The sequence below is a fragment of the Camelina sativa genome, chromosome 2 (assembly GCF_000633955.1).
Source record: "Camelina sativa cultivar DH55 chromosome 2, Cs, whole genome shotgun sequence".
Classification (NCBI taxonomy): Eukaryota; Viridiplantae; Streptophyta; class Magnoliopsida; order Brassicales; family Brassicaceae; genus Camelina; species Camelina sativa.
Window position 1 is genome coordinate 3,915,927 of NC_025686.1, and position 14,910 is coordinate 3,930,836.

The window sequence follows — 14,910 nt, forward strand, 5'->3', positions numbered from 1 at the left end:
GCATGATAAAAATAGGCTAAGGAGAGACAAAATATAGACATATCAAAAATGATTGAGGATTGAGGATAAAAAAAAAATGATTGAGGATTTATAATGAACCATTAAAAAAATATATCGTAGCATCTTAACCAAACATGGATTTAACATATGTTAGCTTCCTCCTCTGTGTAGTTGAAAGTTGAAACATTAACAATAAAACTTCCAAAGTGAAATATTAAAAAATAAATCTACCAAAAGAGTAATAATTCGTCTCTTTTATATATCATTGCCTCCTCCCGTCTTCCAGCTGGTCACTGGATTTGAACCAAACTTGGAACATAATTAAACAATTGTGACCAATGTAACAATTTTGTAGGTGCTGCAAAATCCACTTTTCTAACTTTATTATCCTCCTTAATTATGTGTACCATGTTTTCGTAGTGAACCTTGCCGTCCTTGACCAAACTTTTCCAATCAAAACACACGACGAATTTCTTCTCGTCGTCGACAAGAAACCTTACTCCAGACATAATATCTTCTCTGGAGTGATCCACTGCCAAGACCATGCTCCACGGTACCACTTTAGTCTCATCAATCTTATTAGTCACCCATACTTCTGTCCTTGATGTATTTGTGAGCTGTAATAACACGAAAAGTTTTTCGTCTCTAACAACGGAGAGAGCCATATCAGTCCTAGAAATATATGGAAAAAGCTGATATGGAAGATTCATACGTCCAAATCTCTCTGTTGTGTAATCAAAACTGAGTAAGAATATGGCGTGGTGGTTCTCTTTCTCATCTACCGCAAACCAGTAAGTCTTTCCCTTAAAAGTGACGCGGTTATCAATACGGGTCAAGTCAAAATCCAAAGTCACGTCAAGAATCTTCCATGAATTCGACTTAAACTCATAAATTGAGAATTTGTCCGTCTTGGTTTCAGTACCACCATTATCATAGCTCAATATTTTGTAGCTATTATATCCGGATTTCTTGTCTTGGTACGATCCGAGAGCAAAGGTGCCGTGGCGTGTCTTGTAAGGATCTTTGGCTGGGATACACTTGGCTTGACCAGTACATGGGTTCCAAAGAACGAGACTAGTGCTATATTTGATGGTGCATAACAATAAGCCATCGTGGTGAAAAACTTCAGCTATTCTAATTAAAATAAAATGACGATTGATTAGGTTAAGTTTACCTGATACATCTATAGATAAAACTCCATGGTGGTTAACGTTCACCGAACAAATCTTTAATTCCTTTGTCATCAACTGTCTTACTCTTACGGCTTTATCGAAGTGCTCTCTTACGAATCTTGGATCGTCGAATAAAAGATTCCATCTTTTGCATGTAGATCGTAACCTTTTCAGAGATGCGGCCGGAACGTGACAGAGTATCTCCTCTACTACATCCCCTGGAAGCTCCGACATCGTCATTGTTGCGGTTTGGTTTTTTTTTTTTATACTTAGGGTTTTAGTTACCTCTCGTATATATAGTAAAGGTTTAAGTCTTGGTTCGGTTTAGTTTGGTTCGGTTTTATATAATAAACCTGATAAGTAAACCACTACGCAATTCAATATATCCTCTTCTTCTTCATCGTTCACGTTTTTGATCAAAACCATGGAGCTATGATCAGGCCTTCGTCTGTGTTGAACTCCACCAAGTACTTCAACTCACTCATTAACCATTTCTCATCTCATGGCGATTACAAGCAAGTTCTCTCCACGTTCTCTTCCATGCTCGCCGATAGAATCTTACCTGATACTTTTAGTTTCCCGAGTCTTCTCAAAGCTTGTGCTTCACTTCAGCTCTTCTCTTGCGGTCTATCGATTCACCAGCAAGTTCTCGTTAATGGGTTCTCTTCCGATTTCTATATCTCGTCTTCATTGGTCAATCTCTATGCAAAATTCGGTGTTTTGGGTTATGCTCGGAAAGTGTTCGACGAAATGCGTGAGGGGGATGTCGTACACTGGACTGCTATAATTGGGTGTTACTCACGCGCCGGGATTTTTGGAGAAGCGTGTTCGTTGGTTAACGAGATGAGATCTCAGGGGATTAGTCCGAGTCCGGTTACGTTGTTGGAATTGCTTAGTGGGGTTTCGGAGATTACGCAGTTACAGTGTTTACATGCCTTTGCGGTGGTTTATGGGTTTGATTCTGATATAGCTGCGGTGAACTCTTTGTTGAATTTGTATTGCAAGTGTGACCGTGTTGGAGATGCTAAGGATTTGTTTGATCAGATGGAGCAACGAGATATGGTTTCATGGAACACAATGGTTTCAGGATTTGCTTTTGTTGGTGATATGACTGAAATATTGAAACTTTTGTACAGAATGAGTGATGATGGTTTAAGACCTGATCAGCAGACATTTGGAGCATCAGTTTCAGTGAGTGGAACAATGTGTGATCTTGATATGGGGAGAATGTTGCACTGCCAAATTGTAAAAACTGGTTTTGATGTAGAGATGCATCTCAGGACGGCACTGATAACTATGTACTTAAAGTGTGGAGAGGAGGAAGCTTCATATCGAGTTCTCGAAACCATTCCTGATAAGGATTTTGTTTGCTGGACAGTCATGATATCAGGACTTATGCGGTTGGGTAGAGCGGAGAAGGCGTTGGTTATGTTTTCGGAAATGTTAAATTCAGGATTAGATCTGTCGAGTGAGGCAATAGCTAGTGTTGTAGCATCTTGTGCTCAACTAGGTTCGTTTGATCTCGGCGCTTCAGTCCATGGTTATATACTGAGGCAAGGATATACACTAGACACCCCTGCGTTGAACTCTCTTGTTACAATGTATGCAAAGTGCGGTCATTTGGATAAAAGTTTAGTTATTTTTGAACAGATGAAAGGAAGAGACTTAGTTTCGTGGAATGCGATTATCTCCGGATATGCTCAGAACGGAGATCTGTGTAAGGCTTTGTTATTGTTTGAAGAAATGAAGTTCAGAACCGTGCAACGAGTTGATTCATTGACAGTTGTCTCGCTTTTACAAGCCTGTTCATCTTCTGGAGCTCTCCAAGTAGGGAGACTGATCCACTGTATTGTAATCAGAAGCTTCATCAGCCCATGTTCCTTGGTTGATACGGCTCTGGTTGATATGTATTCGAAATGTGGCTACTTAGAAGCTGCACAGAGGTGTTTCAGTTTGATTTCAAGGAAAGATGTTGTTTCATGGGGCACACTCATTGCAGGGTATGGTTTTCATGGTAAAGGGGATATTGCTTTAGAATTTTACTCTGAGTTTCTTCGCTCTGGAATGGAGCCGAACCACGTGATATTTCTTGCGGTTCTCTCATCTTGCAGCCATAATGGAATGGTTCAGCAAGGTTTGAAAATATTCAGTTCAATGGTTAGAGATTTTGGTGTTGAAGCGAATTACGAACACCTTGCCTGTGTGGTCGATCTTCTATGTAGAGCTAAAAGAGTAGAAGATGCGTTCAAGTTCTACAAAGAGAATTTTATGAAACCTTCGATCGATGTCTTGGGTATAATACTCGATGCTTGCCGTGCAAATGGGATAACAGAGGTCGAAGATATAATTTGTCAGGATATGATTGAGTTGAAGCCAGTGGACGCTGGACATTACGTTAGACTTGGACAGTCTTTTGCTGCGATGAAGAGATGGGACGAGGTGAGTGAATCATGGATTCAGATGAGGTCTCTAGGTCTGAAAAAGCTCCCGGGATGGAGCAAAATCGAGATAAACAGGAAAACCATAACATTTTTCATGAATCATACTTCACATTCAGATGAAACAGTGTCTCTACTAAAACTTCTTAGCAGGGAAATGATGCAGTTTGGTTCAAAGAACCTATGTGATCAGTCTAATAATGTAACCACGGTATAATTATGACATAAATTATATACTTGTAGAGCATTTACTAAAAATAGGATCTAAAAGTGCGAGAACTTTGGAAGGGATCCAATACTTGGGGGAGATGTCAAGGAGATTAGTTACTGAGAATCTTCTAAGATTCAAAGAAAAGAGAAGACACCATTAATTTGCAGAGAGATTGAAATAGAGAGATGACCAGAAGGCAGAAGAAGACGGCGAAGCTGGTAACAGGGGTAATGGGACTATGTATTGTCGCCTACATCGCAGGTCCTTCTCTGTATTGGCATCTCAACGAGACCATTGCAGATTCTCTCCACCCTTGCCCTCCTTGTGACTGTGACTGTTCTTCTCAACCTCTCCTCTCCATCCCCGACGGTAATCATCATCATTATCATTGTTCTTCCTTTCTTTTTTCCCTTTGGTCACAAACCCAACTTTTGATTCGTTTAATGCTATGTTTCTTCTGCAGGATTGAGCAATCACAGTTTCTTGGGTGAGTATACATATTTCTGGCAATAAGTTTCTATATATATATGGTAAAAATGCTCAAGTGTTGCAGATTTCATGTGCATTTTTGTTGGTCCTTGTTTTATGGCTAAGATTGCATGCGGCACGGGGAAGGGAGTGAAGAGAACGAGAGTAGTTTCACAGAAATGGTAGCTGAAGAGCTGAAGCTAAGAGAAGCACAAGCTCAAGAAGATGAATGGCGTGCAGATAGGTTGCTGCTAGATGCTAAGAAAGCAGCTTCTCAGTATCAAAAAGAAGCTGATAAATGCAGTATGGGGATGGAAACATGTGAGCTAGCAAGAGAGAAAGCAGAGGCAACTCTAGATGGACAGAGAAGACTATCTTACATGTGGGAGCTTCGAGCTCGGCAAAGAGGATGGAAAGAAGCAACTGTTGCGTCTGATTTTCTCTAAGAACAGATCTTTTTGCTTCTAAAAGAATATTTTTTTCCATAAGATGGAATTCAAAAGAGATTTCGAGTTAACCCAAGATTTGACAGGTTCTGTAATTGTTCTTTTTTCCTTTTCTTTCTAAATCCTACTTTGTAGTGACCTTGACATTAGTACGGTCTAGGATAACGTTGAGGATTTTCCCAGGCACATAGATTCGCTTCTTGATTGATTGTCCGTCTAGATATTTCCTGAGTTTCTCGTCCTGTGAGGCAAGAACAAAAGCATTTTCTTCAGAACATCCTTCTTCAACCTCTATGGTGCCTCTTGTCTTGCCGTTTATCTGAACTGGAAGAACAATAGTTGTGTTCTTTAGGTAATCCGGGTTTGCCTGCATAAAGACCAATACAGTCAGTACCGCAAAAACACTATCCACTGTTACATGTTCTGTTTACTATCTCTACCTTAGGGTAGCTTTCATAGGCCAGAGATTTCAGATGGCCTAACCGTGACCAAAGCTCTTCAGCCATGTGAGGTGCGTAAGGTGAGAGCAAAAGAACAAAAGGCTCAATGATTCCTCTAGGTTGATTATTCCACTGTCAAAATAAGAAGAAACCAGAGAATCAGTACTCTTAAAGCAGATAACAAAGCTAACTGATATAAGAGTCTAAGATTTAACCTTATATGCCGCATTAACAAACTCCATCATTCCTGAAATTCCCGTGTTGAATCGTGTACTCTCAATTTCCTCTGTCACCTGCAAATTAACATATGAATCTTAAGTAAGATGTATTTAAACCACAAAGGGATCATATTGGGAAATGAGATGACCTTAGCTATGCATTTATGAAGAGTTCGGAGTTGATCAAGGCTCGGTTCATCATCAGTCACTATGGTTCCATCTTTGAAAGAACCGTCGGATTGAGGCAAACCGATGACTAGTCTCCATGTTCTTGCCAAGAAACGATGCACACCCTCAATCCCACTCGTGTTCCAAGTTTTTGAGTCCCTAGTACAAGGAAATGCAAGAAGATATAAACACTGAGAAAATGTTAAAACCTGAAGAAACAAATTTGGGATTGAAGTTTACCTAAATGGTCCCATGAACATCTCATACAAACGTAGAGAATCTGCACCGTACTCTAACACAACATCATCAGGATTTACGACATTTCCTCTACTTTTGCTCATTTTATAAGCTCGTGGAGTTAGACGAATACTAGGCTCCTCCTTCAGAACAAAATGATCTCCGGACTTAATAACCTAGACCATTAAAGATCATAAGGTTAAAACAAACCGAAGAACCTATCAGTTTTAGTGAATGCGAAAGAAGATCCATACTCTTTCTTCCGGGATTGTCACTTGTTGATATTCATTTAACCGTTCTTCGGTATCTGCAGTTACATAATTTCCTTCTTGGTCTTTCCAAGCTGTATACTGGACCTGCAACGTAACACTATTAAGGATAAAAGATTCAACGGAATTTGTAAAACTGAACAAGGTAAGGCAAAATACAAACTTACTTCCCCAAGGATGATTCCTTGATTTATGACACACTTGAAGGGTTCTTTCGTCGACACAACACCAATGTCATAAAGTACCTGTGATGATGCAGCAACAGAGGTTACGGTTGGATCACGAGATAGCTTAAAGAAAGAGAGGATTCAAAGGACACACACCTTGTGCCAAAACCTCGAGTATAGTAAGTGTAAAACAGCATGTTCAGCACCACCAACATATACATCTACTGGGCTCCAATATCTGCCACAAGAGAAGTAATAAGAAGAAAATTTTACTTAAATGGAAGGTTAATTGATTGCTTTCTGTCAAAGGCTCTCACTTTTCTTTTTCCTTGTCAACTAACGCTTCAGGGTTTTTCGGGTCCATGAATCTCAGATAGTACCTGGAGACAAAGGGAATATCATGAATCAACAATAAAGCAAATCAGGTAAATTTGTTTAGTTTCTCAGCGTAACCTCAACATCTATCGACAACACTTTGGGTAATATATTCAACAAGGTTATAGATCCATCCATTTCGGCTTAGCCTATCCTAGAACCATCACTAGTAGAGAGCATCAAGGATTCCCAATTGGTAGATACATTTCGTGTAACGTGGAAATTATATACAAGAATCAACAAGGGTAACAAAGAGCTTATTATTAAACATTTTTACCAGCAAGAGCCAGCCCATTGTGGCATAGTGCTTGTTTCTCTTTTGGCAGGTTTTTCTGTTGAAGGATCTACAGTGTTTACCTGCAAAGACATTCGATCGTAACCAAAAATGTACAGTGACATTTCACGTATCCAGAAACTAATCAAATTAACTGCAAAACATACCCATGAAACTGCTTTTGACAGTGGTGGTTCCCCTGTTCCAGTGGGAGTAAAATCATTCAACTCAGGCAAAGTGAGTGGCAGTTCAGATTCTGAAACCGCAATAGTTTCACCAGATTCATCCAAAATTAAGATTGGGATAGGTTCACCCCAGTAACGCTGCCGTGCAAACAACCAATCTCTCAACTTGTAATTTACCTGCCAAAAAAGCTTTTTGAGTAGAAACAAAGATGAAAAGTATGTACATACATAATCCATATAAAGAAAGGCATCAAGATGAACCTTTTTATTTCCATTGCCGGTTCTCTCAGCCCATTCAGTAACTTTCAAAGCAGCTTCTTTGCTAGATAGTTGATTTATGTCAAGTCCTGTTTCTAAACTTGATGAATTTTCAATCACACCTAATCCGGGATAAACTTGCTTGGCATCATCACTTGAGTTTGCCTCATTTTTCACTACCCACTTGATTGGAATGTTATACTTCAACGCAAACTCATTATCCCGAGTATCATGAGCTGGGACTGCCATGATTGCTCCGGTTCCATAACTGTCACATATAACAAAGTTATCTGTTTCACACAAATTCAATTCAAAGCAATGTAAATAGTTGGAAGTTAGAACAAACTTACCTTGCTAGAACATAGTCAGCTACCCAAATGGGAATAGCATCCCCATTAGCTGGATTTTTCGCATAACATCCCGTAAATACACCAGTCTTTTCCTTCTGAAGTTCTGTTCTTTCAAGATCACTTTTCCTCGAAGCGAAATCTTTGTATTCCTCTACCTGTAACCATAAGAGAGGACTCATGATAATCATATGAAAGGCACATTGTATAATGAGATCGAAAGAAATGAAAAGAAACATACTTGTTGTTTCTGATCTGAGGTTACAAAGTAAGACAACAAATGATGCTCCGGTGCCACAACCATGTAACTGCGAATGGAAGAACAGATCATATAAAGCAATCAAAATCAAGAATTTAGATTTGAATTATAAATGTGATTAATCCATGTAAGCATACGTTGCTCCAAAAAGTGTATCTGGCCTCGTGGTGTAAACTGTAATCTTTTTGTCAGTTTCTTGGCCTTTGCCATCAAGAATTGAAAAGTTCAGTTCAGCTCCTTCAGATCTTCCAATCCAGTTTCTCTGCATTTCCTTTATACTTTCAGGCCACTCAAGCTCGTCTAAATCTTCTAGAAGACGATCAGCGTATGCAGTAATCTTCAGCATCCATTGCCTCATCGGCTGCTTGGTAATAAACAATGTCACTGTAAAATTCATGAGAATTTTCAAAACAGAGGAATACAGATTTCGGAAGAGGGAAAAANCCATGTAACTGCGAATGGAAGAACAGATCATATAAAGCAATCAAAATCAAGAATTTAGATTTGAATTATAAATGTGATTAATCCATGTAAGCATACGTTGCTCCAAAAAGTGTATCTGGCCTCGTGGTGTAAACTGTAATCTTTTTGTCAGTTTCTTGGCCTTTGCCATCAAGAATTGAAAAGTTCAGTTCAGCTCCTTCAGATCTTCCAATCCAGTTTCTCTGCATTTCCTTTATACTTTCAGGCCACTCAAGCTCGTCTAAATCTTCTAGAAGACGATCAGCGTATGCAGTAATCTTCAGCATCCATTGCCTCATCGGCTGCTTGGTAATAAACAATGTCACTGTAAAATTCATGAGAATTTTCAAAACAGAGGAATACAGATTTCGGTAGAGGGAAAAAGAGATGTAATTTTCCCTGATGGTAAAAGATATTACCTTTCTTATAACTGGGTGACCGCCACGCTCACTAACACCATCCACCACTTCCTCATTGGCCAAAACAGTACCAAGAGCCGGGCACCAGTTGACGGGTACTTCAGCCTGAATTTACAATCTTTCAAAGAACTTTTCTATACACAAATGCACAGTTTTAACTTGTGAAGTAGACAATGATTTTCTTGACCTGATATGCCAAACCTCTCTTATAAAGCTGAAGAAAGATCCATTGCGTCCACTTGTAGTAGTCTGGCTCTGTTGTAGAAAGTTCACGGTCCCAATCGTAAGAGAAGCCAAGTGATTTGAGCTGCAAACAAACAAAAGAACCACATTCATTAAGGTCCCTCTTTACTCCCATGGTAAGACCTAACCAAAACAGTCCAAAGTAATGGCTTTAGTTACATCTACACATTATTAAAGATCCTTTTGCATAATCTTCAAGGATCAGTAACCCTAGACCATGAAACAAGCATACATTTTTCACAACCAAACCGATAGCACAACATTACTAGGCTGGTGCTACATTGAAAGAAATACATCACCTGTAAACGAAAGCGGTCAATGTTCTTCAATGTTGTAGTTTTCGGATGAGTTCCTGTCTGCAATGCAGATAACAAAAAACAATAAGGACTTGTAACAGTTTATCAACAAAAGCATCCATAATGATTTGATAAATGATAAACAAAAAAAACGAACCTCAATAGCATATTGTTCTGCAGGCAATCCAAAAGCATCCCATCCCATAGGATGCAAAACATTGTAACCTTGCATACGCCTAAGCCTCGCTAATATATCAGTTGCTGTATAACCCAATGGATGCCCCACATGTAATCCTGCTCCACTGAAGGAAACAAACCACAACACATAGACACAAAAATTAATATTTTTCCACAAAACCCAAATCCAAGGATGCTACTAAAATTTATCTGAAAAAAAAAAACCACAACTTTATACTAAAACAGCTTCTCAATTAGCCAAATTTGTGAACTTTTCTAAAAAAGGAGAGACCTTGGATATGGGAACATGTCGAGGACGTAGAACTTAGGTTTCGAAGTATCGACATCGTCCGGTGTCCGGAAAGTTCTGTTATCTTCCCAATAGCGTTGCCACTTGGGCTCAATTTCGTGAAACGGATAGACCCTTTTCAATTCAATCGGCGTAGTGGCCGTTTCCGAACTCAAAGCTTCTTTTTTGCTACCATGAGACTCAGACATCGTTGAACTCCTGACTCCGGTGTGATTAGAGCGTCGCCAACGGAAACGGAGACCGGATAAAGGCTGCTTTAGTGGAGAATGGAGTGTGAGAGAGCTGGTGAGGAGTGTATGGGGGCAACAGTGTGACAGCACAAACGGGTCAGACCGAAATTGGAGGATTTGATGAGAGCTCATTCTGGTTCTTTGCCAGAGACGAATGGTTCAGTGGATAATTGAGATAAAGTGTGTGCTCTTTTGAACCTTGAGATCAAGATTACTGAAACGACAACGTTCTCGTCAACAAAATTGTATTGTTATAGTTTTTGGTCTAACGGCTAAAATAATTATTTTTTACTCACCGTTAAAAAAGCAATATGGATAAAAGTAGCAAGATCTTCCAGGAACACAAACACCGTTCCAGTATTGACGAGAAGATCTTGATACTGGAACGGTGTTTGTGTTCCTGGAAGATTGATAAACATACTTTGTAAGCTTATCATGTTACAAAGCAATATGGATAATTGTAGCAAGATCTTCCAGGAACAAAAGCATGGCTAGGAGTCTAGGACGGGCAAGAAAAAAAGTATGGTGATGACATATAATGAAGATTGTCCCTTCCAAAAACTACTCTAGACATAAGGTTTTGATTAGTTGTATTAGATACTATGAGTTAAGACGTTTAGTTATAGACATAAGTACATAACTGGAACTCATAGATTACTTTAAAATGTTTAAGGTCGAACCTTGACCTAAAACCAGTAAAATTATGATTTTAGACATTAGATGCATATTATAAATTTTAGAGCGTCATTTTCAGTGAAAACGTTTATGGTTTAGTGGTTTTATTAGTGGGTTCAAACCTCTATTCTTGTTAATGAGCTTAATTTTTTATCTTGCTTTAGGCAACCAAACATTATGGATTGAATTGGCCCTCAAACTGTTAAACTTGTTTTTTTTTTAAGTTAAGATTGAGTTACGATGTATGGTTGGTTTACAATTACGACTAAGTCAATCATGTAACCTCTATTGTTAGATAAGGAATATTTCTTGTTTTGTAATGTATCTCTATTGAATAAAAAAAATTATGCAGTTGATGTTTTATTATTTTGTTTATATGCTTTTTAATCACTTTTTTCGTTCTCTTATTTTTGTAATGCTATACGAAATTAGAATCATCACACACCTACAATCTTGGCATCTTGCTGAATTAACAAGAAAACGAATGGTTGAAAATACAATGAAGTAAAGACCCCAACACTTTTACTTGGACAATAGAAGAAACACATTAACAACAACGTCTAAGCAAAAGAAAAACACAAACCTCTCTCTATGTACATAATAAAGTACACACATACACGAACTATATTCATACTTTTTTGGTCGTATGCTGCTTTTTTACTGTAACCGGTTAAAAACTAGACTTCTTTACCGTTAATAACGGCCAAAGATGGAGAAGATTCACCGCTAACTCTGCTTGGTGCCGGAGTGTTCCTCCGCGATTGGCGTTTCGTTGGCACTATGATGACTTCATCCTCCAATTTTCCGACCACGTCACTGTCATCGTCGTCATCACCGCCTTTGAAAACCGGATGAATATAAGCGTCTTGCAAGTAGCCTTTCAAGTTCAGATTCGGCTCTCTTGCTCTTTCCAATGTATCTTTCATCATAGCTTCCTGTAAAACATCAACATTTTCCCATCTCCGGGCTTGTAACTTGCAATATATATGTTACAAAGATAATAATGGAGATGTTTATCAGATGCGTAGAAGAAACTGACCTCTAAAGGGTAACGGATAAAGGCGGGTTCATAACGGCCTTTACAGAAGCGGTGGAAACCGATAGTAATCACTGGAAGAGCAATGAGAAAAGGTGCAGCTAAAGCGGCACGTTTTGTAGCCAACAAACCCATCAGAAGCAACTGAGATATGATCAATGCCGCTATAACCCGTCCATGAACATCTGGCCAAAACGCAGCAGCGCTCTCGTACTCTTGGTTATATACATTTATAATCTAAGAATAGGAAAACGAAAAGAAGAAAATGTTCAAGTTTGGCAGATTTGTCTAAATTATCCAGTATGAACAAATTTATAGGAGAAGAAGAAACAAATACTTACCTGATGGCGGTACACGATGTAAGCAAGACCGAAGAAGACTAAGATATAAGGAAGAAGCATTGGTGTCACGGGAGCGTAGACAAGACCAAGANGTCCTCCAACTTTCCGACCACGTCACTGTCATCGCCGTCGTCACCGCCTTTGAAAACCGGATGAATATAAGCGTCTTGCAAGTAGCCTTTCAAGTTCAGATTCGGCTCTCTTGCTCTTTCCAATGTATCTTTCATCATAGCTTCCTGTAAAACATCAACATTTTCCCATCTCCGGGCTTGTAACTTGCAATATATATGTTACAAAGATAATAATGGAGATGTTTATCAGATACGTAGAAGAAACTGACCTCTAAAGGGTAACGGATAAAGGCGGGTTCATAACGGCCTTTACAGAAGCGGTGGAAACCGATAGTAATCACTGGAAGAGCAATGAGAAACGGTGCAGCTAAAGCGGCACGTTTTGTAGCCAACAAACCCATCAGAAGCAACTGAGATATGATCAATGCCGATATAACCCGTCCATGAACATCTGGCCAAAACGCAGCAGCGCTCTCGTACTCTTGGTTATACACATTTATAATCTAAGAATAAGAACACGAAAAAGAAGAAAATGTTCAAGTTTGGCAGATTTGTCTAAATTATCCAATATGATCAAATTTATAGGAGAAGAAGAAACTAATATTTACCTGATGGCGGTAGACGATGTAAGCAAGACCGAAGAAAACTAAGATATAAGGAAGAAGCATTGGTGTCACGGGAGCGTAGACAAGACCTAGAAGGAAGTAAAGCTGTATCTGAGGCTCTCCCGTGTTGAAACCGATGCTTCCCGGGTCCATTGCTTCCTCTCTGTCTTTCTCTGTTTTCACCAAGAATGCGTTTTTGAGATGGAATATAATGAGAGGTTTAAGCATGAGAATCTCTCCTGCAACCCCTGCCCAACCATCAATCATTATATATGTTATAAAGAAGGTTGCTTTCATCGGTATCGCCATCCCAACTGTCTTGGGGATTCTGCTCATATTGAAAAAGAAGAGTCCTTAGAAAAAATCCCATAACCCTCAAAAAGAAAGAAAGCTTAACAGAGGGAGAGAGAGGGAGAGGGAGTCACGTACTGATTTGGTGATTGATTGAGGAAAGAGTTGAGCTACTCAAACGCAGCTCCAGCGATAACATTTGCAAGAAAGACGTTTACTAAGTTAAATATGTAATATCTTGACGCTGAACGTCTTTCCAAGGATGAAATTGATGTAAAACCTTCAAATTTGGACATGGTCATCAGTATGGATGGCAGAAAGATCAAGAAAAGCTTCAAAGCGATACCGGCTAGCAAACCTTGTATCACCGCCTTAACGAACTTACTGTGAATACAAAAAGACAACCAACCGGGTCCAATGTTAGTTGAAAACGTTTCAGTACATTATTCAAATGCAATACTAGAGAAGAAGGAGAACTCACTCTTCAATAAAGACTTTCAAGAACGGTAAAACTTTCTCAATTCCCTCAACAGTAGCAAGAGATTGTACAAACGCAATAGGGACGATGAAAAAGAAGGTAAGGAAGAAGAAGGCTACATTCATGAGCAATCTTCTTACAGTCAAAGAAACATATGGGATCGCAAGGTTTGGCCAGTATACATCACGCGGCTCTGCAGCCCATTCGGTTAGCCATTTCGTTGGGTTTCGTGTCTGTGTGGTCTGAGCGCAAACAGCAGCAGCCCAACGGGTTTTGAACGAGACAAAAGATGCTGGCATGATTGACTTTTCATCATTCACCACATTCTCCCTTTCTACAGCAATCTACAAACAATGACGAGTTTGAACAAAAAGGAACATTAATGATAAGATGGCACAAAAATGGAAGTCAGGTAAGACAGACCACAAAAAGCATACCTCTTTTGATATTTTATCAACTTCAGCACTGAAATGTTCGATTGCGTCAACTTTTTGTCCACACAAGCCAAGGCACCCAAGCTGTTTTTGTTAAATAGAAGCGACTTAAGAGAATAAGAGCTAGCAGAAAAGAAACATCATCAAGTTTAACACTTTTAAGTACCTTTGTCATTGGTCTGATCTCAGAGTTGTTTCTAGAGTATTTGAGCTGATAGTAGTCAAGCCAATTCTGCAGCTTCTTCTTCTTACTTACCAAATCAGCGAGCTTGTTTGCATTGCATACAACCTATATATATATTGTTGATTCGACAAGTTATAAAAAAAAGACAATAGAGAAACTGTTTTCCACCAAGAAATGCATATGAAAAGGTCAAGTTATCCTATGAAAATTTGTTACCTGATGTGTGAGGTAGTGATCAGGATGATTAACTAGGAAAAAATGCTCCACAAGCTCACTCACAGATTCGTCTGGGTCTGGAGGTACATTCCTAACAAGAACCTATCAAAAATTTATGACATACACCATCAGCACCAGCGATTTACATACAAATCATTGACTTAGGTTTGTTCTGAGTTTAAACCAAGGGAAAAGAAACGGATCTTACAGTGAACTGGTCAGGTCGACGGGCTTCTGAGGCAACAAACTGAAGCCTCATGTTAGCAACTGTCTCATACTCCTTCATCAGCATATAACAAGTCCAGATTGTGAAGGCGTAAGCCATTACAATATGAGCCCAAAACCTGGAAAACTCAAAAAACAAAAACTGAGATTATACTTAAATACCAACAATTAAAGCTCATGAAAAGAACACACACACACACTCAAAGATTTCTGTAACAAACCTAAGTGAATGCTGTGGGATATTTGAAATTGACAGTTTGTCAATATCACTTGAAGTTACATTCT

The 14,910-nt window shown here is 39.1% G+C and overlaps 4 protein-coding genes and 1 pseudogene across 4 annotated transcripts; 2 read left to right on the top strand and 3 right to left on the bottom strand.

Moving 5' to 3' along the window:
• Window positions 291–1,412, bottom strand: LOC104748111 (probable F-box protein At5g47300). The gene has a single exon (XM_010469803.1). It carries the CDS (start codon window positions 1,410–1,412, stop codon window positions 291–293), a length of 1,122 nt encoding a protein of 373 aa, XP_010468105.1.
• On the top strand, window positions 1,549–3,975 carry LOC104717048 (pentatricopeptide repeat-containing protein At4g04370-like). Its single transcript, XM_010434564.2, has 2 exons — window positions 1,549–3,821; window positions 3,899–3,975. Exons 1-2 carry the CDS (start codon window positions 1,605–1,607, stop codon window positions 3,932–3,934), a joined length of 2,253 nt encoding a protein of 750 aa, XP_010432866.1. The 5' UTR covers window positions 1,549–1,604; the 3' UTR covers window positions 3,935–3,975.
• Window positions 3,988–4,749, top strand: LOC104717059. The gene is made up of 3 exons (XM_010434575.2): window positions 3,988–4,190; window positions 4,285–4,308; window positions 4,416–4,749. The coding sequence occupies exons 1-3, from the start codon at window positions 4,007–4,009 to the stop codon at window positions 4,733–4,735; spliced, it is 528 nt and encodes a 175-aa protein (XP_010432877.1). The 5' UTR covers window positions 3,988–4,006; the 3' UTR covers window positions 4,736–4,749.
• Window positions 4,845–10,275, bottom strand: LOC104717068 (leucine--tRNA ligase, chloroplastic/mitochondrial). Its single transcript, XM_010434587.2, has 20 exons — window positions 9,822–10,275; window positions 9,510–9,654; window positions 9,356–9,412; window positions 9,001–9,120; window positions 8,814–8,918; window positions 8,473–8,696; window positions 7,915–7,981; window positions 7,677–7,831; window positions 7,330–7,594; window positions 7,051–7,245; window positions 6,887–6,966; window positions 6,552–6,614; window positions 6,391–6,472; window positions 6,235–6,312; window positions 6,053–6,154; window positions 5,802–5,974; window positions 5,543–5,720; window positions 5,391–5,468; window positions 5,176–5,307; window positions 4,845–5,102 (listed from the first exon to the last, which is right to left on the bottom strand). The coding sequence occupies exons 1-20, from the start codon at window positions 10,199–10,201 to the stop codon at window positions 4,860–4,862; spliced, it is 2,922 nt and encodes a 973-aa protein (XP_010432889.1). The 5' UTR covers window positions 10,202–10,275; the 3' UTR covers window positions 4,845–4,859.
• LOC104717076 overlaps window positions 11,179–14,910 on the bottom strand; it is a 9,864-nt pseudogene continuing 6,132 nt past the window's right edge.